This window comes from Rhinopithecus roxellana, chromosome 14 (assembly GCF_007565055.1).
Source record: "Rhinopithecus roxellana isolate Shanxi Qingling chromosome 14, ASM756505v1, whole genome shotgun sequence".
NCBI classification, from domain to species: Eukaryota; Metazoa; Chordata; class Mammalia; order Primates; family Cercopithecidae; genus Rhinopithecus; species Rhinopithecus roxellana.
This window is the reverse complement of record NC_044562.1, coordinates 82,318,989-82,345,212: the sequence shown is the minus strand read 5'-3', so window position 1 is coordinate 82,345,212 and position 26,224 is coordinate 82,318,989. Positions and strand designations below refer to the sequence as shown.

Genomic DNA, 26,224 nt, shown 5'->3' with positions numbered 1-26,224 from the left:
CTTGATCACGTACTTCCAGCCTCCAGAACTTTGAGAAATAAATTTCTGTTGTTTTTAAGCCACCCAGTCTATGGTATTTATTATAGCAATCTGCATGAACTAAGGCAGAAATTGATACCAAAAAGTGGGAGTGCTGGTATAATAAATACCTAAAAATGTGGAAGCTGTGTTGGAACTGGGTAATGGGTAGAGGAGACTGGAAGAGTTTTAAGGTGCATGCTACAAAAAAGTCTACATTACTGTGAAAGGGGAATGCCATAAAATTCTAAGATGTAGCTGACTAGTTTCATACTAAATTTAATACTATTAATGTCTAATGAATTTTATTTTAGAAAATCATAACATATAATAAATGGAAGAAGCTCTGCTGTAATAATGTCATTCCTCATTCTCTTCTTTGAGAGAAATATTCGTAGATACTCTAACCATTCCCCATAAATCCTATTATCAACCTTCTTACATATTTATACATTCACAATCTTATGGTTCCTACATTTTGTTCTAGCATTTCACCTGCCTCAGGTTATCAATCAGTATAACTCAATAGATGTTTCCCTTAGGTAGGGCAAATGGCTGCACTTACGACTAAGGCTGATCAAAGGCACAATTTGTTTGCCTTTAGAAATTTTTGTTTTCCATGACTGCAAGAAATACTGCTGAACAAGACATTTCTTCACCATCCTTGACGAAAGATGAACATTAATAATGCAGATAGAAATCAGGCCAAGTAATGTTGAAGAGAAAACAAGGTCCAGTAGCACTACTTCCTTTTAGAAGATAAGAATAAACAAATTTAAAATGGCAAGCTCAATAATTTTACCCTAACAAAAAATGAGGTGAGTACTATATAACCCTTAAATTCTAAAGAGTTTAAAATCAATTTATGTACTCATGTCTTGAAAATATTTATGTATAAACATATCTATGCTTATCTATATCTATGTCTCTTTCTTTATAGATAATAGATATGGTATGCACTCTTATGCATGTAACACATGCTCTTTTAAATATGAGTCATATATATCCAATATTACTGTAATATACCAAGGTCAATTTTCATTTGTAAGTTTTGTGATATCTTATTATTTTATGCATCTTATATATAACGGAAGCCCTCTGATATTCTGCATAAGAAAAAAGATTTCAGAGGGGTAAAAATTTCTTTAAATAACCACTTAAAGCAATACTAAAATTTAATTCAATTGCTCATTTACTAAATACTTACTAATCATTTTATGTATGCCAAGCACTATAGAAGTTCATTTCTGCCTATCAGGCAGCTGATATGTATTTTCTTGTGACAGAGTAGAAGTAAGGGTGATAAAAGGGAGAAATTTACATTCCAAAATACACATAATGGTGGATTAGTAACCCTCTGTCCTGATGTGCCTGTAAGAGTCCTGGATTGTGCCTGTTTTAGCACAGTTGTTAATATTGTCCTCTTTCACTCGCAAAAGTTTTTGGGTTTGAGTATTTGGATACATGTCCAAACCCTGACACTTTTGAATGAATCCCACAGAGATTCATAGGAGAAAAAATTATTTTCCGGTAATAAGAAACAAGCTGTCTCCGAATCCTGAAGAATGGACTTGCTTTCACTGGGTAGAAAGAAAGAAGATATTCAAGGGCTTATGTCTCATCATTGCTTGTGTTTTCCCAGTAGCTTCCTAAACTTTGTCCCTGATTTCTGTTTCTTTTGTCTTCTGGTTTTCAGCAATTGCTTCTTATTTATTTATTTAATTTATTTATAATTTCCATTGCTTTAGTGGTACAAGTTTTTTTTGTTGATGCGTGGGTGAATTGTATAGTGATGAAGTCTGAGCTTTCAGTGTAGTGATGTAGTGATGAATAGTGTACATGGTACCCAATAGGTGATGTTTTATTCCTCATCTCCCTCTCCCCCTCCCTACTTCTGAATCTCCAGTGTCCATTATAGCACTCTTTATGCCTTTGCATACCCATAGCTTAGCTCCCACTTGTAAGGGAGAACATGTGGTATTTGGTTTTCTATTCCTGAGTTACTTCACTTAGGATAGTGACCTCCGGTTCCATCCTACTGGCTGCAAAAGATGTTTCATTCATTTTTATGGCTGAGTAGTATCCTGCCATAAATACTACTATTTAGTCTTCAAGCTTGTCCTGCCTAATTTTATTGTTCTTGTTCTGTTTTGTTTTGTTTTAGACTTTAGAAGCCTGAAGTCATGACTTTTAGTTTCTGTCCCTAGTGATAAGCAGAAAAGGGAGAGGAGGAAGGGGCTTTACTGGCCCAAGCAGAAATAGAAACTAAGAACCTATGACTGTATTGTCTACCTTGGACACCCCTGATTTTCTTTATCTACTCTCCAGTTGATGGACACTTATGTAGATTCCATATCTTTGCAATTGTGAACTGGGCTGTGATAAACCTACAAATGCAGGTGTCTTTCGGATATAATAACTTATTTTCCTTTAAGTAGATACCCAGTAGGGGGATTGCTAGATAGAATGTTAGATCTCTTTTAGTTCTTTGAGAAATCTCCCATACTGTTTTCCATAGAGGAAACATAAACTGTATATAAATAGTACATAAATTGTACTAATTTATGTTCCCACAACGTGTAAGCCTTTCCTTTTCGCTGTACCTCACCAACATTTATTGTTTTTTTACCAATGTCATTTTTCACAGAATTAGAAAAAACAATTATAAAATTCACATTGAATATTTCCTTTGTCTTGAAGTCAAACACTGCTCTCACTGACTTTCACTTCTTTTACAAATTTCTGAATGGGTCTTCATCACCAAGACCCCCACCCTGCATTTAAAGCCCTTTTTGAACTGAATCTTGCTTGTCTCTCAGTCACTGTCATTGCTCACTTTTCACATTAGCAATAGCGAACTCTTGAAAATGCTCTGAACTGTCCATTTTAGTGTCCAAGGTAGACAATAGAGTCATGGGATCTTAGTTTCTATTTCTGCTTGGGCCAGTAAAGTCCCTTCCTCATCTCCCTTTTCTGCTTATCACTAGGGACAGAAACTGTAAGTCATTTTCTCATTTTCATATGTGTCTTTGATTGTCATCATTAGAACAAAGACTTACTTAGTAATTATATGCCTGAAACTGTTGATCTGAAAGCTTTACTTCCGTTAACTCATTTAGTCCTCATAAGAATTATTATTACCATTTTTACAGATGATGAAATTGAGGCAATGAGAGGCTAAGAAACTTTTGTAATATCAGTATAGCTGATATTTGAATCCAGACAATCTGACTCTAGAGCCTGTGGTTTTGGCCATTGGTCTGATATTTTTGCTCTCCTGGCTGTCCTACCCCTCTTATTCTTCAAAACCCAGATCAGAAGTTATCCCATTATAGGCTTGGCATGGTGGCTCACACCTGTAATCCCAGCATTTTGGGGGGCCAAGGCAGGCGGATTACTTGAGTTCGAGACCAGCCTGGCCAACATGGTGAAACCCCATCTCCACCAAAAACACAAAAATTAGCCAGGTGCAGTCGTGGGTGCCTGTAATCTCAACTACTTGGGAGGCAGGAGAATCGCTTGAACGCGGGGAGTGGAAGCTGCAGCGAGTCGAGATCACACCACTGCACTCCAGCCTGGGTGACAGAGGGAAACTCTGTTTAAAAAGAAAAAAAAAGAAAGAAAGAAGTTTTCCTATTATATCACCTTCCCTTGTATCCTCACATAGCATTACTCATTTGTTCTTCAATATATCCTGTAATTGTACTTATTTATTTTGCTAAATTAGAAAGATAACTTGAACAATAACAGATATGGGGAAAGCAGGTTGACTTCTGGCTAGTTTTGTTGATGGCTGATAGGGATAGCCTATAAAGGGACTAGTTTTGGACATATTAAGTTTAAGGTGATAGCTGAATATGCAAGTACAAAAGACCAACAAACAGGTGAAGATGCAGCACCAACTCAGCAAAAAAGCTGTTGCTGCACTACAAATCTAAAAGGAGAAAAAAAAATAAATGCAAAGAATCAAAGATATAGGCCGGGCACAGTGACTTAACACCTGTAATCCCAGTACTTTGGGAGGCGGGGTGGGTGGATCACGAGGTCAGGAGATCGAGACCATCCTGGCCAAAACGGTGAAACCACGTTTCTGTTAAAAAATACAAAAAAATTAGCTGGGTGTGATGGTGTGCTCCTATAGTCCCAGCTACTCAGGAGGCTGAGGCAGGGGTATTGCTTGAACCAGGGAGGTGGAGGTTGCAGTGAGAGGAGGTTGTGCCACTGGACTCCAGCCTGGCGACAGAGTGAGACTCCATCTCAACAACAACAACAACAACAACAACAACAAAAAGAATCAAAGATGCAGTGAGAGGCCTAGGGTGCTCTAGTTTTATGGAAGACACAGTAAGATGCAATTTAAAGAGGCAGTTGATGATCATCATCACCATCGAATTCTAAAAAATCTGCCAGATACGATGAAGACTGAATAAAGATCAAATGTAGCTAATTTAGAGTGGTAAGAGTAGGAGCCACGTTTGAGACCATGAAGAAGAGAGAGAAGGTGCTCTGGAAGAGTAAGATTCAGCATTGGGCTGGTATTTGAATTTGAGTCACAATTTATTTCAAACAGTTTGAAGAAGGAAAATAAGACTTGTATCTCAATGCTTTCCAACAAAATATACACATGCATAATGGCAAATTTAATTAACACAGGGGTAGTCAGTTCATAACAACTTAGAGGAAAAATTAAATTTTCTGTAACAATATATTTTTTCATAATGAATTTATCCTTAAAATTTTTTTCACAAATTTATTTTAGGGACTTTCTGGTCTCCATATCCCCATAAATAAAGTTGCATTCTGTGGGGAGAAAACAAACAAAAAACCCATCACACTGAACAATTGAATTGCTCTGTGAACATCATGCCTTTCTAAGCAAGCATTGAACATAGAAGGTGTATTTATGACAACCAGAGACAGAGTATGTATAGCTTGGCTCCATAAGGATAATGTTCTTGGTTCCTATATCTACCTTTTGTACTTTCCAGCCCTTCCCTCATAATGTTATTGGGAAAGTTAACAGCTAGCATAACATTTTGAAAATCCAAAGTGTTTATACCAACAAGATTATTCACAGTCAAATTTTCTCATGAATATCGCTGAGACCTATATTTATTTTAATTTTAACCAAGAGTAAAGGTAATGAATATAGAGCTCTGGTTTTAGAAACCAACCTTTAAAAATAATGAGATAATGACACAGTGAATAAAATGCATCAGCGTTGAGCAAAGTTATTTTTTAAGGTTAGAAAAACTGATTTTGAAAATGCAAAGGCAGACACAAGATCAGTCAAGAGGGAAAGAATAAAGATACAAGAGAAGGAGAAGAAGTCATGGAGCAAGGTATCTGAAAATGTAGAAATGAATGGGAAAACCTAATCTGAAAAGATGTAAAAGGACAGATGGAAGGAAGGAAGGAAGGAGAGAGAAGGGGGAAGGAAGGGAGAGAGGGATAAAAGGAAAAAGGTAGGAGGGGGAGGTAAAGTAAGAAAAACTAAGGAAGGAAAAAGAAAGAGAATGGAAGGAAAGAAAAGGGAAGGGAAAAGGGACTTAGATAGTTTTCACTGGATAGGAAAGAAACTGAGGAAGTTTATAATGATGTACTCTTGTTTCTTGCTGAGGTGAGGGGCTGAGTTATTCGCAAATATGAGGAGTGTTCTAAGGGAATGATAAAGGACTCGAGCAATTGAGTAAAATCAATTGATATTGCAAATTATCCACTTGTGATTTTAAGAATGTCTTGGTGATGCAACTTTCCCATCTATTCTTGATTGTCTAGAGTATTTTCCTCCCCTAGTGCCTTTGCTGCCACACTGATTAAATCAATATTGATTGACAACCTCAGTGGGATATTTCCATGTGCCAGGAAGAATAGTACTATCAGCTGTACCCAGTTCATGGTGATTTAGAAACACATTTATTTTCTTATATAATAAGAAATTCCAGTGCACACATGAAGAATATGCAATTACCAGACATATTTGCTGTCTTTAGTGTGACAAGTTTATATAGTTCGAGTGTCTGGGTTTTGTGATACAGATATACAAACATACAAACTTATGCAGTAGAGTTGTCTATCCCAATGGTTACTAGACTTCTGGATTTCATGCACCAGTAAAATACAAATGGGAGGACTGACACCAGGTTGCCAATTTTACACTTGGCCAAAAATTAAAACAAATAACTCATTATCACATATTCTCATCATCATTTCAAAAGAACATTTAAACATGGTATTAGTCTTTAGAAAATAATCTAAAAGACACAATTTTAGAATAAAGGTCTTTAACTTGGGTATGTTCAGTTTTATAAATATTTATGGCATTATTCTTAATTTTCTGGCTTAACTATAGACATGTGAAAACTTTGTCATGGGGTGCTGCTCTGTGGAGCTGTGTTTGGAATTACTATTTACACCCACAGTGTCTGGTCCCCAGCTTAGACAGCAAAGCGCCACCTTCTGTTATTGTATAGAAAGAATCACCAGAGTGTCTATCACAATTCTCCAAATAAGATCTATTTAGCATCAAATACTGGGGCCTTAACCACTATGCCACAGATCTTTTCTAAAATATTCTTATTTTAATTAAACAGTGACTATTATGAAGAACAAGGAAGGTAATCATTTCGTGACTTTTCAGGAAGATTACTGCTAGGCAATGAGAATAGTAGTTAAAAAACCAGTATACATTGAATTAATTACAAACAGTAGATCTAATTTTGAAGGTAGAAATTATAAAGTCCAGGGCATACAAAATATGATAGTGTGAACACACAGGCATAGGCACTTCAATAATACACAGCCAAAAAAAACCTCCCCTTTCTAAAGACACACAGACATCTATACTTTTATCTATTTCTGTTTACATACATACATATATATATATATACATGTAACTCATTTTTCTTTGAACTGATTCAAGAATGAGTTGCAGACATTGTTGCATTCACCCCTAAATATTTTAGCATGCATTTTCAGAGAACAAGAACATTTTCTATTTTCATGGAATAGGCACACTAGTCTTAACAAAATTGGGAAAATTAGCACTATTATAATACTAATAACTAGTAAATAGTCCATATTCAAATGTATTCAGCTTTCCCAATAGTATTATTTATCTGTTATTTTTTATTTGATATTCCATCCAGAATTGTGTTTAGTTGTCATAGTTCTTTGACCTCATGGAATTCTTTAGCCTTTCTTTGTCTTTCATGACATTGACATTTTTAAAGAGTTCGGTCCAGTTATTTTATAGTGTGTCCTCAATTTGGTTTTCCTTCTGGTTAGATTATGGTTAGAAGTAATGTGGCCCTTTCAGTGTATTTTATCAGGAGGCACATAGTATCAGTTGGTCTCATAATTGATGATATCTTTGAAGGTATTGTCTGCTGTGTTTCTCCAAAGTATATTTTCTTCTTTTTAAATTTTTTATTTAATAGAGAAGAGATACTTTAAGATGATGTAAATATCCTATTCCTCATCAAACTTTTACCCATGTTTTAATACTCATTGATGATTCTTGTATGAATCAATTGTCATTAGGATGATTGCCAAATAGTGATTTTCTAACTCCATTATTTCTTCTACAATTGTTAGTTAGCATTCAACTGCAAGAAACAGATTTGTATTTTTCCTTATTTATTTACATCAGTATGTTTTTGTTGATTCTTATTTTATTCAATGAATTATAATCTTTTACTATCATTTATTTTTATGCTCAACTTGCCCCAGATTTGGTCAGTGGGAAGCCTCTTCTACTTGGTTCCTGCGACTTACTGACATGACCTCATCATTCTTTGAAGAATAATTACTTCGTAGCACAGAAAATATCATGCCAAATATGTCAAAATGAATGTGGAGATTTATATGATTATGTTTTACCATTCTTCTCTTTGTATTTGGAAAGGTAACAGTGAGTAATGGCGTGGATGGGTAGTATAAAAATTCTGCAGAGTTTATCCTATAATTCTTACCTACCTTTGTTGGAAATGAGAATTTTTTTCAGCTACTAATATATCAGAATTAATTGAGGTGTTGTTTTAGGATTGTGATGTTATGAAGAGGCAGTCATTCCATTGTACAAGGATGGGAAAAGCACTTTTAATTACTGTCCCTTTTCCAGTTGAGGCTATATTCTTCTGGCTTCACCTGATGACAAAGGAAGGCTTCTCATTCCTCAGAAATTTGGATAGATTTACTTAGACTGTTAATTTTACTATCTGGACCACCTGAGTAACCTTTCCATGATAGCTATGAATTCTGCACTGGACTTCATTGTGGTTCCCCCAGTTACTATTTTTCTTTATCTGCAAAAGTTAACAAGATTAAGACCCCAAGCTGAAGCAAGGCACATCTTTGCTTCCTGCTGACTTTCATGAGCTATTGAATCACCTTGTATCAGTCAGGCAGGAGACAAATGGCATGCTGAAATGAGGCATATAGAAGAATTTCATGAAGGGGACATTTACAAAGTTGTCAGCAATGTTAGGAGAAAGCTACAAGGAATTCAAAAGCACTCTCAATGCAGCAGCAGACCTGAAGGAGCAAGGGGAGGGGTGATTACTAGACCTCAGAGAAAGCAGCTTCAGTTGTATGAGGGTCAGTCTGATTGGAGTATGACTTTTGGGGGAGGAATGAGTCCAGTGCCAACCCAGGGCAACCCAGCAAAGAAGGAATTGGAGAAGAAATATTCCTATGTCAATCTTCTCTCTCTGGTGCTTTCCCACTGGTGCTTCTCATTTGCCAAACCAATTGGGAGCTCAAAGGTAGGAGAGCCCATTGATACAGTGTGTAGAAGTCACCCTTCTGGGACACACGGAATGATACAGAAGCATAGAGAGTGGCTCTGGAGGAGCAAACACAGTATCCTACACACATGGCAACTCTAAATTTTTAAATGATGATTTAAGAATTTATTTTCATAGCTCAAGTGGTCATCCACCGTCACTCTGGCTCCCATACTTGTCTTCCTCCTGGAATCACTAGCTATCCTCTGACACCAGTTCTTCCTCCTAACAGAGAACACACCTGCTGCTTGTAATTCTGGGAGTAATTACCCCCTACCCCCAGTGACATATCTACCCTAGTTTTTCTTGTCAACCTGGGTATGCCTCTGTGTGTGTGTGTGTGTGTGTGTGTGTGTGCGCGCGCACGCTCCCCTTCTCCCCCAGTTTGTAATGTAAAAAATCTCCATATCATTATAATATTCTGTTAACAAAAAGTGACTGGGCAAACAATAAAATAAAAAATGTAATCTTTATTAGTTTTGCACATTTTAAATGTTGGTTAGCATTATTTAGCATAATAGTAGCATTTTCCAGCATGCAGTTCACAAATACAATTTATCTAAGTAGTTTTAAGAAAAAGAGGAGCCTATGGTTTGCTTCTGTAAGAAACACAAAATGTCCTGATGTAATTGACTATATAAGTTGACTACTCTGTTTTTGTGAAAAAAAAATTATGAAACCCACATTATATTTAGAACAATCTAGAGTAGCATTGCTCCAAAGAAATGAAAACATAAACCAAAGTCAGAAAAAAAGAACAAAAATAAAATAAGCACTACCTTCAATTCAGTTAGTACAGGTACTACCAGAAGTACAAATAAAATTTTAAACCCTTTTGCAATTGCAAAGCATAATTTGGATATGAGTCGTGAACCTATTTTGCTCCTTAAAATTGTGAAATAATCTAAAATTAGCAAATGTAATTAAAAAAGCAGAAATCTACAACTCCCCAGTCTTGTTTTCATGTCTTATTTAGCAAATTTCTTTCATGAAAAAGTACTATGGACAGAAAGTAAGAAAAGTGATTGTGATATCAACCTGAAGATAATTTCCTCTTCATATTTATGTACATAATGCTGAAAAATAAAATGACTTTTTACAGTATTTATATTTGCTTGTAAAATTCTAAACACATTTTTAACAGGTTAAGCAGTGTGTTTTTTTAAACGTGTCTGTACAGTCTGGCTATATACCATATGTTATCCACTTAAAATGTAAAAATAACCAAAAAGCTGTTAAAGTGCTGCAAACTATTGCTTAATGACTTAAATAAATGAGATCTGTTGAACAATTTCCTTGACTTTACCACTGACATATGGTTTCTCATAAATAAGATTCTGAGCAGGGAGAGAAACCAGATACAGCAGCACGGTAATATAAACATGCATTGATAGCATCCAAACTATCTATAAATGGTACAGAATACATTTTATTATCTGTGTAAAGCTTGCACTCTACATTTCTTGTGGTACATATTTGATGCAATAAATACTGTGCTTAGGTCATTATTTTTTTGCTCAAACGTGCACCACAGGGCAAAATGACTATTTACATAATAAATAGCATTTCATTAACATATACAGTGTCAACCTTGCTGAGAGCCAAAGATGGCTAAACAAAGTGCAGGATAAAGCAGAAATTTATAAAGAGTTATTTTGGTCAATTCAGTCTTCTGGCGGTGGAGGGTGAGGGGCAATATTCACTATTCAGTTTTTTTTTTTTTTTTAATACAACAAAAAGAAACATAACATTTATGACTCCAGACATTTGAATGAAGTTTGCACCTGCTAAGATTTACTGGCCTACCCGCAAACTATCTACTTGGTCTAGGGGCTGGATTTCGCAAAACAAGATCAACAAAGCACCTCCACTTATCACCCAATTACCCTCCCAGAAATATGGTGAAATTTAAGAACTTGTGTTTCTTGTGACATTTTCTCATGCATGATCTCTAAGTGCAGCATGCCCTCATGCAAACCACGACTTTGTGTAGCTGGGAGGGCCATGTGGTTGCCATACCCCCAGGTGGCATACCTGTTATAGAGGTCCTTAGCCTATTTCTCAACAGAAACTTCATTTACAAAAATAGTCACATATAATAAACACATGGATTAACAAAAAGATGAATCCACTAACAGATTCCGTAAAAATGTGACAAATGTGGCAGTTGAAATGCAAACAGTGGATACAATTACTATACTAAAGTGTTTCATGTTAAACAACCCCAACATTATAGGTTTGCACCCCTTGAAACTGGTCCCTACAGTCTGACTAGCCATTGTATATCTTATCTTCAGCAGTGTCAGCTGGTAGTGAGAACAGTAACCTCCTGTCAAGGTCGTCTCCCCTTTACACAGAGTCACAGTTTACTGACAAGGGGTCACTGTCTTATTGTAGGCACTGACCTTAAGGAGATTTGTGTAAAAACAGTCAGTTTGGCATTGACCTCCTAAAGGAGTCCTGTTGATAAAAATACATCACCTTCACAGGCTGTAAACAATTTGTCACCCAATTATTTTTATTGGTTTTCATTTATTTCCCTTTGGCTTTTTCATCTTTGCCTTCTTGCTCATGTTTTTCCACAATTGGCTTTGTCACCCGGTCATAGGAAGGTGGACAAGCTGCAGTGGACATGGTCAGATCAGTTTTTTCTGTAATAGAGTTTTCATTTATTCTGTCAATTATCATGTCTTCTTTTATAAGATTAGCCCCACCTTTGATTTTGTTTTTATTGTATGTAAAGGAAGCTTGTTTTACAGTTCGCTTTAAAAGGTGGCGTCTGTAAGCACGCTGAATAATAACAGCAGATACTTCCTCTTGTTTTCGTTTTAAAGTAGTAGTGATTGGCTGATAGGAGACCTTGGAAGGATTGGAAGCCATGAATCGCTCTTCCATCTGTATTCGTAGAGCATCCATCTCTCCACTCTCTCCTAGAACCCGCTTTGTAAAAGCAAATAAGATATCTAGACAGTGGATCCGGTCACCACTCACCATGGGCAAATCCATGGCAATGAGCTGGAGTTTGTTTGGTTGTGGCAGATTGAGAGGCGGTTCAAGCGCAGCTGCAAACTGAGATAATTTTTCAAATTCCATGAACTGAGTTGCATCGGGATCAAACTTCTCCCAAACCTCATAGAACATCTCAAAGTCATCCTCACTCAGAGGCTCTGCACTTTCTTCAGTAGCAACACTGAAGTTCTCCAGGATGACCGCGATGTACATGTTCACCACAACCAGGAAGGATATGATAATGTAACTGACAAAAAAGAAAATTCCAACAGATGGGTTCCCACAATCTCCCTTAACTGAGCTTCCAGGGTTAACTTTATTAGGGTCACAGTCGGGTGGCTTACTGTTGAGAATGGGTGCTAGCAATCCATCCCAGCCAGCAGAGGTTGTAATTTGGAACAGGCAGATCATGCTGTTGCCAAAGGTCTCAAAGTTGAACATGTCATCGATCCCAACTTCCCTCTTAACATAGGCAAAGTTGGACATCCCAAAGATGGCGTAGATGAACATGACCAGGAAGAGCAGGAGGCCGATGTTAAACAATGCAGGGAGGGACATCATCAAAGCAAAGAGCAGCGTGCGGATCCCCTTTGCTCCTTTAATCAGACGTAGGATTCGGCCAATCCTGGCAAGACGGATCACTCGGAACAGGGTAGGGGACACGAAATACTTTTCTATCAGCTCGGCGAGAAACATACCTAGAATAAACAATGAGAATACCAACCAGTGAAGAAATCATGCGTTAAAAATAAACATATGTTTCTTTTTTTTTTTTTTTTTTTTGAAACGGAGTCTCGCTCTGTCGCCCGGGCTGGAGTGCAGTGGCCGGATCTCAGCTCACTGCAAGCTCCGCCTCCCGGGTTTACACCATTCTCCTGCCTCAGCCTCCCAGTAGCTGGGACTACAGGCGCCCGCCACCTCGCCCGGCTAGTTTTTTGTATTTTTTAGTAGAGACGGGGTTTCACTGTGTTAACCAGGATGGTCTCGATCTCCTGACCTCGTGATCCGCCCGTCTCGGCCTCCCAAAGTGCTGGGATTACAGGCTTGAGCCACCGCGCCCGGCCACATATGTTTCTTCTAAAGCTCCAAGGTAAAGTTCAGAGTCCTAAACTCAGTTATATTATCTTAAATATGGCAGCTATATAATATATATATATAATTGCATATAATATATATTATAAATAAATCTGAATTTTGAAATTCAGCAATAATTTCAACTATAAAGATTACAGTACTTCTTTTATCTTTAAGAGATGTTTATAAACTACTTTTAGTTTACGTAAAGTCCCAAGTCAGAATTTAGAAAGAAAATAAGTTAAAAACGCACATTTGACTGAACAGTAGCGGCCCAACAGTGTAGGTACAAGTTTATATGTATACAGTGACATTTTCTGAAATTGCCATATTCTAAATTCTCTATTTACTCCTTTTCCATCTGAAAGTATTGGTAGCTTTTGATGCTACTTTCACCTCCCCATGATCTTGGTACTTACTTAAGTTCCACTCTAATATTTTTATATGCTTATTTATGTATGTTCTGGTGCATTTCTAAAAGGATCCCAGGTTGATGCTCTTTTTAGTCTCCTGTACTTAATGTTGTATTTCAATTCTTTTTGGTCTCCTGTACCTAACACTCAGTCTTCTTATTTTAACCTTCTCTCTCCGTTTGCTTTTTAAATAAAAACTGTATTTGTAAAGTTAAAAAGAAGAGCTCAAGAAACTAAATGCCTTCAAGTTTAAATGCCTCATTCTGAAAAGACGAAGTGTAAGAGAGAGAGTGTGTGTGTGTGTGTGTAAGAGAGAGAGAAGGAGATGTGTAGGAATACACCTTTATACCTTAGCCACACTAGTTATAACCAAGGATTATAATTAGTGGGAATCAAAGGCTATATACAATGAGTTGGATATAAGGCCAGTTTCTTCAGAGAAGGGAGTAGCATGAAAATCTGTCCAACAGAGGTGCCTTGTTTTGAATAGCAAAATATTGACCCAGTCATATCATCCTATTTAGGGAAGAATGAATAGTTTAGGCCCACAGACAGATGCTTTTCACTTTACTAGAGCTTTAGTTGTGTCTAATGAAATGAGCTATTGCTCATGAGGCTAGTTATATGTTCCAGGCTTTGAAGTATAGTACTGATGATGTCCCATGCCATCTTATTTCCCTTGTGCATCATTATTATAAACCATTTTTAAGGTAGTCTAGAAAATCTCTACATGACACCCGTAAAGAACCTACTATATGCATTTGCTAATAATGTTTCGTCCTTGTCTTTATTCTCCTTTTACGCAATACTTTTCCTTATCTTGAAACCACTTTCCACTAATATCTATATGCTGGTGACTCCATGTTTATTCTCTAAAGCAATTTTCCTGAGTACCAGACTACATTTCTAGTCTTGTTAATGGAACCATCTAGATACTGTATTGGTTCTTCAATCTCAACATGTCAAAAACATTTTTATCTTACTTAATAGCACAGGTCTATTGACTGTGCTATTAAGTACAGTCAAATGACTACATTTACATTAAGTATATTATTCTAAATGGATAGAATAAGAAACAATACTGACTACAGTAGGAGACACTGTGTTAAAAAACCAAACACATCTGGATAAAATGTATCAAAATATTTACAGTAATTATCTCTGATTGCTGGGATGATCTCGAATCTAATCTTGATTGTTTCAACTTTCACTTCTATTTAACTGAATTTAAGAACTTTAAATATTTCTTACCTACAATGGAGAGAATGACAACCACAAAATCAAAAATATTCCAGCCAATGGTAAAATAATAATGGCGTAGAGAGATGAGCTTCAGTACACACTCTCCAGTAAACAGCACAATGAACACCAGATTGATTCGTGACAAAATGGTAGTCACATATTCACTCTGGTCATCTGTTTCCACCATCATTGTGACCATGTTAAGACAGATGAGAATCATGATGCTTATGTCAAAAACTTGTCTGGTTACGAAGTCAAAGACCATTCCTTGAAATTTGTTCTGTAGAGAAATAGAAATGCTTTTAGCAATAAAGGAGTTTTCTCATGTGCATTAGCATCAAATACTTTCTGCATTAATTGACTGTCTAGTTTCTTGCAAAGTAGTCATTGACCCTGATTTTTGTAAGAATGATTTATAGCATATTAATTGTTAAAATTTGGTTAAATTGCCATTTACTAATGTGCATTTCTCAGAATAACAATTCCTTGTCCAAAGAGGGTTTCTGATAAAACAACAACAACAAAAAAAAACCAGAACACTCGATACTGCATATTTCTTCCAGAGGTATGCAATGCATATCAACATTTTAAGATTATGAGAAGGTAAGAACCCGTTTAATTTTTTTTCAAGACTTTCCAATGATCAGCTGGACCATACATCCATTTTAAAATATAGTACTCTTTCACTTGTTATATTCTCAAATAATTGTTAAGAAGAATTTGGAATTTCCAGGACACATCTATAACATTATACATTTAAATACCATATCAATATTCATATTCTTCTACCAAATAGCCTTGGCTAACATTGTCAGACACAGAATGCTGAACCTGCACAAGGATAATGGGACCAGAATGACATTTCTTATATGTTTATGTCAAAAAAATTCATGTTCTTTGTCATTGATCTGTGATTCTGCTTCCCAGTTCTGCCACTGCTAGTCACTGAACATCATCCGCAGGCTTATTTCTTTGGGCCACTGAGGAATTCTGAGGGCATTTTCTCACATATTTTTCCTACAAATTGTTGGTTCTTTTCTACTTTCAGTGCTAATTTTAACAGAGAAAGTACATATTTCTCATCATTCTCAGGAAGGCAATATTCAGTCATCACAATATGAATATTTGCTAGCATTTTTTCCTTGATGCACCCTAGGAGTTACTGAAACCTCTCAGGTCATCATCATAAACATCTTTAGAGTGTGGGATAATAGCTCTCCATTTTAATAGCAGTTTGTTTGTTTCATCATGGAAGCATGAGTATTGTTATTTATCATCATAAACTGTAATTACTGACCCTGACTTCTGCAGACATTAGTAATATCTAACTCTGTAGCCATATATATGAATAGTAGATACTGGAATTCTTTCCTCCTTTAAAACACTTAGTATCTCTAGTGAAAAATAAAATAGAAGTAAGGTGCTATTTCCCTCAACACTTCATCCATTTCTTAAAATATTAGAAAACTGCATTTCTTATAGCCCCATCCAAAGGTTTACTTCTTTCCCTGATATTACTTGGCAACCATTCTTGAGTTGTGTGATTAACTTTCTCTTGTGCATATTACATGTGTATGTGTCCATTGGCCAATTAATATGGATTCTAATGGTATGCTTCTAAATCTCTTGAAGTCAAGGGTGCATCTTCTATTTTTTCTTGTTCTTTTTGGTGTTTAATTTTTGTTGTTGTTACCATTACCATAAAAGATACAGACTAATGATGCTCTAAAAGTGAAAGAAATTTTTTCTACTGGAAATGTTAGCTACTTTCGTTTTTGTGAGACAACTATGCAAGTTTTTGTTTTTATATTTTTCCCCCATATCATTTGGTATTTCTTACTCCTGGTCGAGGTATAGGCTTTTGTGGTTTTTTCGATCCTAATTTTTTCATTGCATTATAGTATTTCTTCTGTTCTTCTGTCATAAAGATGTCTTGACCTCCAAAGTATAGAAAAGAAAAATCAAACTGGTTAAAACTGTGTCCTTTTGCACATATTTTTTCAATGTTAAAATAGAAAATGGATGGCTAAAAAAAAATGCAAAATTCAACTGATTAGCATAATTATATCTGTGATTCAAAATGTGAAAAATTGCAAGTTCTCTTTAGGTATGATAATAATATTTAATTCCCTAAATAATTCAAAGCATAAAAATAAACACTAGAAGAAGCTTACATCCAGTTTCCTAATTTCAAAGAATTAGTTGGAAAATATATTTTCAAGGGGGAGTGGGTAGTTGTATGGATAAAATAACAAGTTGTTTTCGGGAAAGGGGCATATTAGGTTGCTTTCTAGTTTTATTCTAATTATTATTATATTTAAGACAGAAAATGTTTCTTGATAATGAATAAGGGAGAAAAACTTTATGAACCTATGCACAAGAGTGTGGAACACAGTTATTCTTAGCTTTCTATAGCTGGAAATATATGGATAGTGAATGACAGAGGGAGAGGAAGGAAAAATCAGTTATAATATATACTCCCATTTGGTTTCTAAATTCAAGTATGCATTTGGCAGAGTAAACACTTCAAGGAATAATTTTCTATCTCAGTGGGAGAGAAAATATTAGAAATACTTATCTTCTTTTTCTGCTGGTTGAAATTATCTATGATGACACCAATAAACAGGTTCAAGGTGAAGAAGGACCCAAAGATGATGAAAATAACAAAGTAAAGATACATGTACAGACTTTCTTCATACTTAGGCTGGAGTTCCACCTACCAAAGGAGATTATTTAGTAAAATATTACCATACATTTTAGTGCTGGAAATGTCATTGGTGCTTTTTCATAACAACAGAAAAAAATTGTTCTTACTAATATGTCAGCATTTTTTTTTTCTGAATCAACTACCTCTAAAAACATCCCTGAAATTAGCCTTTAGGGATGTTTTTATGTGAAAAATGTGGCTACTATGACATTCTAAAATCTATTTTTATAACTATAAATACAAATACTATTCTTCCATTTGAACAGTAATGTGCTAAATTTACAAACTTTTAAGGTACTGAATTTTAGTAATTTTAAAATTATTAATAAAAAATTTTAAAACTGTAAATATCCATAGGCTAGGTTTAGAAACAATCATTCATGTATGCATGAAATAATGTAGCAAATAAGAAATGAGTTGTTCATTCAGACATTTGGCACTATACCCTAATGTGACAGTCACTGAATTTTTCAGATTAAGTAGACATAAATGGAGAGTTCATTTTATAAATCCTCAGTTGATTATTTAATTCCTAGATTGTGCTTATAACAAATGGGCTATTACTTATAATTTAGCAATGGACTGAAAAAGTCACTACAATTTTTTAACAGATTCCTGTCCTTCTAAAGGCAACAAATTTAAAAGCCAACTAAACACACAAAACAAAATATAAGTGACAAAGTGAAATAGAACAACCCTGGAGGTTATCAAAATGATATTCAACATAAAACTAAAGCTATGTGAAATGCACTTCAAGAAAGATAACACCAAACTATCAGGTTGAAGACTGCAGGGACAAAGGTTATTCCTTTATGATGATAAACTAAACAGATGGGACTTCAGAATAGAAAGATGAAGGTTGATAGAAAATATTACGTCTTGCAAAGTTTTGAAGAGCAAAGTTGGAATGAACGTGAATTTCAGTTTAGGTCATGGAGCCTTAAAGAGGCTGAAATCAAATAAAATAGGTTTATACTTTGGTGATATACACTCAAAGGAATCTGTTGGCCGCAGAAATGATTGCAACATCAGTCAATTTATGGAGGCTAAAAATCATATAAAAGCATTCTTTTATTTGGTTTAAAATATGATTATTTGAAAGAAATCAACACAGTAATCTAGGACTGACAGAACAATATCCATAAGTTTTCATGCTGTCTAATATGGAGGGTGACTATACATTTCAACTAACGATAGAAATCATATATTTCTTCAAATTTGGCCCTGCACACTAAAATTACTACTAATTATATAATGTGTGGATAAATAGGAAACAAAATAGAAAATATTTAAAAGAAAAATATTTGTTAGTTACTCAATATACGAATTTCTTACTTTGGTTTTCAAAATAATGCATGTGTTGAATTATCTTAGTAAGAGCTTTCTGATAAACATTGCTGTGCTTGAATACTTACCTGTCACACTTTTTCCGAAATATTTTAAATCAAGATAGAATCATTTCATTTGTTTATATTTTATCCGATTAATTTTACCACCTGGTCAATATTGTAAAAAGACTTAGAATACAAGGAATACTTACATTTCTGGAATCAACTGCTGCATACATTATATCCATCCATCCTTTAAATGTGGCCTATTAAGAAGGACATGCATGTTTTACTTTGGAGTAAAAAATAATTTAGACCTGATGTTTAATAAATATTCTTACTGATATAATTTTCAAAAGGGAATATTTTTGAAAGACATTTCAAAACAAATTTTACATAGATTTTGGACCAAGACAGTATCTTAGTAAGGCTTTTCATTTCTAGAACACATATTGAACAGAATGACCATTTGATATGTCCTCCCGCTTGATAACCATCTCACAAGTACTTTTCAATTCTTTAGAGTTCATGGTATCATAATATTTAAAGCAGTATTAAAATTTGCTGGAGCACTTTTAGGAGATCTTACAAATGCGAACACATGTGTCAATAGCTCTATCAGGCTAATAATTACAACTTAGATCTACGGATCATCTGCCAAAATTTATCTGCAGGGTGATCAAAGTGATTGAAAATTTAAGATTTCTCTTTATTGTAACAATGTAAGGATACATATAGTACCAGGATACATAAAGGCAGGGTTGCAACTATCCTTTTAAGAATTTTGGAGCAAAACATTTAGAAATAATCCCATATTCTATTTTCTTTCTGAAATTCTTGAAGATAATAACTTAATATGAATAAGAAATGTGAACAATAGTACAGCAGACACTTGGCACTCACAGGATGAAGGATACTCAGGCTAATAACTTACAGTAATTTGTTACTTGTCCTAGGGCATGAATTTTGAGTCCTGTGGGCCTAAAAGGATTATTCCTTAGCTAGTGAGGGAGGCTAGCAAAGCCTTTAGCATCTGTATCACAATATATCTTTGTTTTGATAACACTAACCCTTGTGAAGTGGTGAATATCATGAGACAAAAGCTAAGCAAGGGTGTGGGTGACAGCAGTGAAAAGAAAGTAATGATTCTTAGCTAGAAAGTACAAGGCTTTTGTACATGAAAGAGAGATGTGTTAAATATGTCAGTGGCTTAGGTCAATAATAGAACTTGGTATAGAAACAGAAAAAAGTGATTAAAGGGGCCATTTCAATGACTTACTAATCAATAGAGAGGTGATTCTATAAAAGCCAAATGTGAAGCAGTATTTTAGAGGTTTTTTTTTTTTTTTTTTTTTTTTTTTTGGTAGCAGAATTTAATAGCTTTGTACAGGATCATCACTATATTTTCAAAATTGTTTACATTTTAAAGGATTGCTTAAAATTTTTAATATTTCTTTCCTCAAATTTATGGAGGAAGTGGTTGCTTTAGTGATATTTACAAGTGTGGTCATTAGTTAAGGGTTAGAATAAATGCCCAAATAAATGTCATCATGTGTTGACAATTTTTAAAGAAAACATTCTTGCCAGATTTTTTTAACTTTTATTTTTATTTGTCTTTAGGGACAGGGTCTCACTATGTTGCCCCCACTAGTCTAGATCTCCTGGCCTCAAGCAATCCTCCAGTTGTTTTGGCCTCCCAAAGAGTTGGGATTACAGGCATGAGCCAACATGCCCCACCCGTTCTTGCCGGATTTTAAAAATCTCTATTTTAATTGCATGAATATTCCGAGTCGGTCAAAAATGTTAAGAAGATAAATAAGAATTTCCAACAAAAAGGTGGGAAGAATTTGTAAAGTAATTATAGTAGACACCTCTGGAAGAGCTGCAAAAGGATTTTGACTAGCGTTGGTTTGTTTGCTTAGTTAGTCTTCTGGCTGAACAGTTGAAATCATAACCTTGGTGAGCAAAAATTGATTTCTGCCCTAAAGACACTGTAGAACTGCAAGGGAAGAAAGAAATTGTACAGTCTTTTTTTTTTAAGCTGAATTTTCAAATAATCTGAACTCTTATTTTATTCCCTGCTTTGTTGTGGTGCTGCTGCAGCTAGAAGCAGAGTCAAATGAAAATTTTTAAAGGGCTACCTTTTTAAATATAAGTTATAAACTATTTTTCTTGGATACCCAGTCTTAGAGACCCAATAGTGAAAACACTAATATTTAGGATAAAATAGACTTAAATAATGGTGCTGAAAGGTCATTTGAGATAAGATAACAGCTGCTTGTGCTTCATTTTTGTTTCTAGTTGCTTTCAGATATTATTTCCACTTCACTATGGGGATCTAATTCTCTCTCTCTCTCTCTCTCTCTTTTTTGTTTTAGAGGGAGTTTCGCTCTTTGTTGCCCAGATTGGAGTGCAGTGGCACAATCTCGGCTCACTGCAATCTCCGCCTCCTGGGTTCAAGTGATTCTCCTGTCTCAGCCTCCTGAGTAGCTGGGATTACAGGCGCCCACCACCACATCTGGATCTAATTCTAAAACCTGAATGTCATTCCGCAAACGTTGATTGAAATAATGGACCTTAGCAGCAGTTAATCCCTACGAATTAATTACAATCCAATTAGGTGTATTAAGTGTATGTGTTTTGGAAGATGATCTATCTGTTAAGTGTATTCTGTTTTGGTAGCTGATCAGTGAAACAAGCCTTCTAATCACAATAAAAACGGCAAAGTTACTGACTTATTTATTAACTTGTTTATATAGAAAGAAAGAGCAATATAGAAACAAAGAAAATACAAGAAAAAGACAAAGAGATCTTTGTTTGGCCTGGTCACTACTGACTATATCTGCAGTCCTTACATGTAATAATGTTTTCACCCATCTGGGCTCATAAACTTGTACTAACAAACTGAAACTTTTTAAATAGAAAGAAATATATACTTTTTCTTAGGTACTAAATAATAGATGTGTGTAATTATTTTATTATTCCAAACAATAAAAATATTCAGAGAAAATAGTGTTCACTTACAACTTGAAGCAAAGAGAGATACCCAAATCCTACATTATCAAAGTTTACTTTCACATTTTTCCATCGAGCAGTCTCATTTCTTTCTATTAGTTTTAGGCAATCAGTATGATTATTCACGTCTTCGATGTCAAACCTGTCACCAGTTGTGGTGTTAATACAGTGGTAGAATTTGCCAGCAAACAAATTTACGCCCATGATGCTGAAAATTAGCCAGAATATAAGACAAACCAGAAGCACATTCATGATGGATGGAATTGCTCCTAAAAGGGCATTCACAACCACCTAATACACAAATGGAAAAAAAGAAAAGTCAGAATTCTTATCTGTTAATAAAGAAAAAAAAAATTCCCCTAGTAATCTCTGGCCTTTCCATTTTTTTTTTCTATCAAGGCTATTTATTCTAGGATATTTAAAAGCAAGGTTTTAAAAAATCTTAAAATACATTTTTTTTTCTTAAGCAATACACTTAGGAAAACAACTATAGGCAATATAACCAAGAAATGAAACAAAAACGTTTTTTAAAAAAAGGGAGGGAGAAGCATTAAAAGGTTAAAGGAAAAGCAAAATCGGAGGAACTTGCTGCCAGATGAAGTTAGAATTGTGTTGTTTATCAGAAAAAAGAAAAGTTAAAAAGCCTATGCAGAAGTTTTAACTCATTTTAAAAAGGCAATATATTAAAGAACAAAACTAAAACATTTGGACCTGAGTTGATTTGACCAATATAGTTTTAAAATAACTTAAAAATTCAGATGATGAATATAAAAAATTATTAAATACCTAATATAATTGTCTTTAATTATTCATGCATTGCTATGACTAATAATTTTTGCATAAGAAGCAAGACAATTTGCATTATGTATTTCATTAGATCATCACATCGTTTATTTCAAGCTCCAGTCATGTTAGTTGTTTCATTTACTGAGTTTAATTCAAAAAACTTATTTCAAATGAAACATAATAGAAATCATTTCTTAGAAAAATAAGAAAAAGAGGGATGCTATACATAGTTCTCAAATCTGATGTGATCACATGAAGTTCTGTGTTCAATTATTATCTACTTTTTTTTTCTATAGAAGGATGTTTTCCCCCTCTTTATTTCTGGACCACTAGCTAAAAATCTGAGTGTTCATGTTTTCAACAACATAGGGGTGGCTTCCTTGCTTTCTCCTCCATCTCTCCCACTGGAGCTGCACAGGAGTGGCTAAGAGGGAAGGTAAAAACAGACCCTAAAATGCTGGTAAGGGGCAGCTGCCTCAAACTTGGACATTAATAGCTATGTTTAATTCCACCTATGTGCTTGTATTATTCTCGTCAATCTGATCCGAAGGAAGTAGTCATCAAAACATCTTCTATTTGCCATTTGATGCATGTATTTTTAGAACTATTTTTTAACTGCCTGTCTGTAATACGTGAGCCAATTTCTTATACTTCTGAGCCCTGTTTAAAGTCCGTAAAGAACTCTAGGTCTTCTGGGGAATATAAAACAGTGTGATAAGTGGGCCAAAGAAAATAAGAATAACAGTAATGACAAAGATGGAGGGGATGAGTATGAAAAATTAATTTGGTTGAGTTATCCAGGCAGAACCAAATGATGTGGCCTATGCAACCTACCAAGCTGACAGGTGACACTTTGCCATATCTCATCTGACTATCTGTATTAATACAATGGGCTTCATAAATTCTTGTTTTATGATTTATTTTAAATGAATGGATGGAATTAGATTTCTTTCAGATTAGAGATTTGGAAATTGAAATCAAGTTACTATTTCTTTCCCTTCTTTTCTGAATATTTTGTCCACTATCCAGATTACAATGCTGTTTCTAGTGTGTATACACAGAGTACTAATTAAAATATGTATTTTGCCTTCAACACCCAATTTAGAGTATGAGCAGAACACTGGTTATCTATACCACTTCTTGATTTTCTTTTCACATTACCTGTCTCACATTTTTTCTTCGAAACATTTCTCAGCTTTGTCACTTCTTTTCCATTCTCACAGTCACCACCTAGAACTGCCCTCTGTTATTTCATACTTGTACTATTGTCAGTCTCCTAAACTTCTCCTTCATTTAATCTATGTAAGATGAATTAATCTTTCCCAAGTCCCACTTGAAAGTTGTTTATTGGCTCTCTGGTAACTACCAAATATTTTTCTTACCTTGCTATTCACATCACTCCACAATCTATATTTCCAGTTTTAACTTCCCTGGTCATCTATACTTCATGCCACTTCAATTAATATAACTATATGCTAATATAATTGCCAGCTAATTGAGATGTCATTTACCTTGAAATTCCTTGTCTAATAGCTCCTTTTCTGAAATACTCTCCCCTCTCAAAGGCTTTAGTTCAAATAGCACTTCTTTCATGGAGCCTAAATTTGCCCCCCAGTTTAGCCTCCTAAATAAAGAGGAATGTTTTCCCCTTTGAATTCAAGAATCAGAATTCTAGTACCGAACAGAACTGTAGAGATAATTCAGTATTGTGTTCTCATTTGGCATATGAGAAAAAATGAGGTTAAAACAAGTTGAGTTCAGAAAGTAGTCTATAAATAGCATCTAGTGCTCTTTCCAGTCTACATGGAAGAGTTGCTCCCACTTATCTTGGTACCCATATTACTCTGTACTAGAGTTCAGTGTAATCCTGACAGATTGTAAGGTTTTCTAAAAATTTAAGATGCAAATATATGTTCATGAATCTTCCAGGGCCTTAAGTGTCTTGAATATAGGAATATACCAGAGAGCTTTGAATACAGGAATAAAATAATGGTTGACAAAATGAATGGATTAATGAAGCAAAGTTTAGCTTAGTATTTATTGATTAAAGCATAATTTTTAAATGTTATTTCTGAATATGGCTGAGAATAATTAAGGAACTGAGCACAGGGAGAAGTTTGTGCTTAGGTAATATGTATGAAAGGTTTACTTTGAAACTGGGGATTGATTTAGAGTTAAAATGAACTCTATGGAATTTATGATGCAAGCATGTACTCTGCAGCCGTGCAGCTCAGGATATGATTCGCAAAGTTGGCATACATTTGGCCCAGGGAAAAGTTTTATTTTTTTGTGAACATAAAAGAACCTTATCTTAGAAAACATTTGGCACAGTATTGGGGAATTTACTATACAAAGCTATAGTCATATTTATGATGTATTAAATTAGACAATGAAAGATCATAGAAAAGATTGTCTTTTCCCAAGAGTTCCAAGCCATTCCTTGGGTCAGCAAAGCAGGAGGTGGATTAACTTTTTTCAGTCTCAATAAAACTGCAGTAATTGGTTCTCATGGCAGGAAGAAAGTAGGCAGAATTAGTCTGAATAAATTGGAAAGAACAAACTGAACTTTCAGGTACATGAAAGGAGATGTCCGAGAAAGGAACTATCTTAATGAATTAATACTGTACTAGAGGTTGTTTCTTCTCAGAAGCTGTTTTTCAAAACAAACATCATCAAATAAAGTTTCCCTGCTGTAGCACAACCAATTTGATTTCTGGTTCATTACCTGCATTTTAAAAAATAAGTCTACACTAAATGAAGGCTTGATGATTAAATATGCAAATTCACATTAGAAATTTTCATACATGCAGAAATGTCTTTTTATCTGAATTAATTACTTTTGAACTTCAAATCAACACTATTCATGAATTCTAGTGCTTCTGTAATAGAAATAAAGAAAATATATGTGAATAAAAATAAAAAGTAAGCAAAGTAGGAATTATCCATTTTTAAGTATGAAGAAGAATAATAGAATCTTTTTTAAAAAATCTAAAAATATCATACTGTGGGTTTTAAGACAATTATTTTTGTAAGCTATGATATATCAGTGATCCAAACAAAAATTCTGACTTTTTCTGTCTCTCAAAAATAAGAACTCTTCTTCTTGTATAATACACTTAAACTTTAAGAATAAATAAAATGTAGAGTTATGTTTATGTATGTTTTCACTGTGATATCTTTTAAAATCCTAGAAAGTTAGTTGGGAGTTACTTATTCTAAGAAGTGAGTTTATGCCTCAAATTTTATCTTAATGCTCATGATAAGATGTTTTTGTTTTATTTCTAGGTGTGTATTCTATTCTGCATAATTCAAATAAGTGGATTCTTTTATACTAACTTTTTGTTTACAACACAATTCATATGTGCTTAATTCAACTATTTCTTAATTTATTTTTTGCCTTGTTAACATTTTGAAAATAACCCCATATGAACTTACACAATAAAAAATGAGAATGGTCACAATCAATACCAGTCTTATGAAACCTGAAATATTGCACCTTAGTATCTGCTCATACGTATGAATAATCAATTGATGGTATCTCACTGGTAATTTGCAGGACCCAGACCAATGTACTAAACAGCAGGGGCTGTATGCCTCAAACAGTATCATGAGCTTAACAAGTTAAATTGTGTTTTCACATAATCGTTCTACACCAGGGTCCCCCGCCCTCACCAATCAAGTAATCTCCCCATAAATGGATAACTCCATATACACACAACTAAATCATATTCAATGAAACTTCATAAAGATATCAACCATTGGGGTTAAAATCCACAGAGGGTAAATTCATAAAGGTTTTTTTGTTTTTTCAAATGAAATTTAAGACAATTGAAAAGAGGGGATTAG

The 26,224-nt window shown here is 34.7% G+C and overlaps 1 protein-coding gene across 7 annotated transcripts in view; it reads right to left on the bottom strand.

Moving 5' to 3' along the window:
* Positions 1 to 9,254: 9,254 nt before the first annotated feature.
* The window catches only part of SCN1A (sodium voltage-gated channel alpha subunit 1), a 131,642-nt gene continuing 114,672 nt past the window's right edge, over positions 9,255 to 26,224 (bottom strand). For 5 of the 7 annotated variants that reach the window (XM_030916425.1, XM_030916429.1, XM_030916428.1 and 2 more), the window contains 6 exons: positions 21,602 to 21,883; positions 18,790 to 18,843; positions 17,121 to 17,258; positions 16,383 to 16,487; positions 14,552 to 14,822; positions 10,859 to 12,511 (listed from right to left, as the gene is read on the bottom strand). In XM_030916425.1, the coding sequence (XP_030772285.1) occupies positions 11,337 to 12,511; positions 14,552 to 14,822; positions 16,383 to 16,487; positions 17,121 to 17,258; positions 18,790 to 18,843; positions 21,602 to 21,883 (2,025 nt within the window). In that variant the 3' untranslated portion in view covers positions 10,859 to 11,336. Of the gene's footprint in view, positions 12,512 to 14,551; positions 14,823 to 16,382; positions 16,488 to 17,120; positions 17,259 to 18,789; positions 18,844 to 21,601; positions 21,884 to 26,224 lie in introns of all 7 variants that reach the window. The other 2 variants (XM_030916426.1, XM_030916427.1) reach the window with 2 other exon arrangements.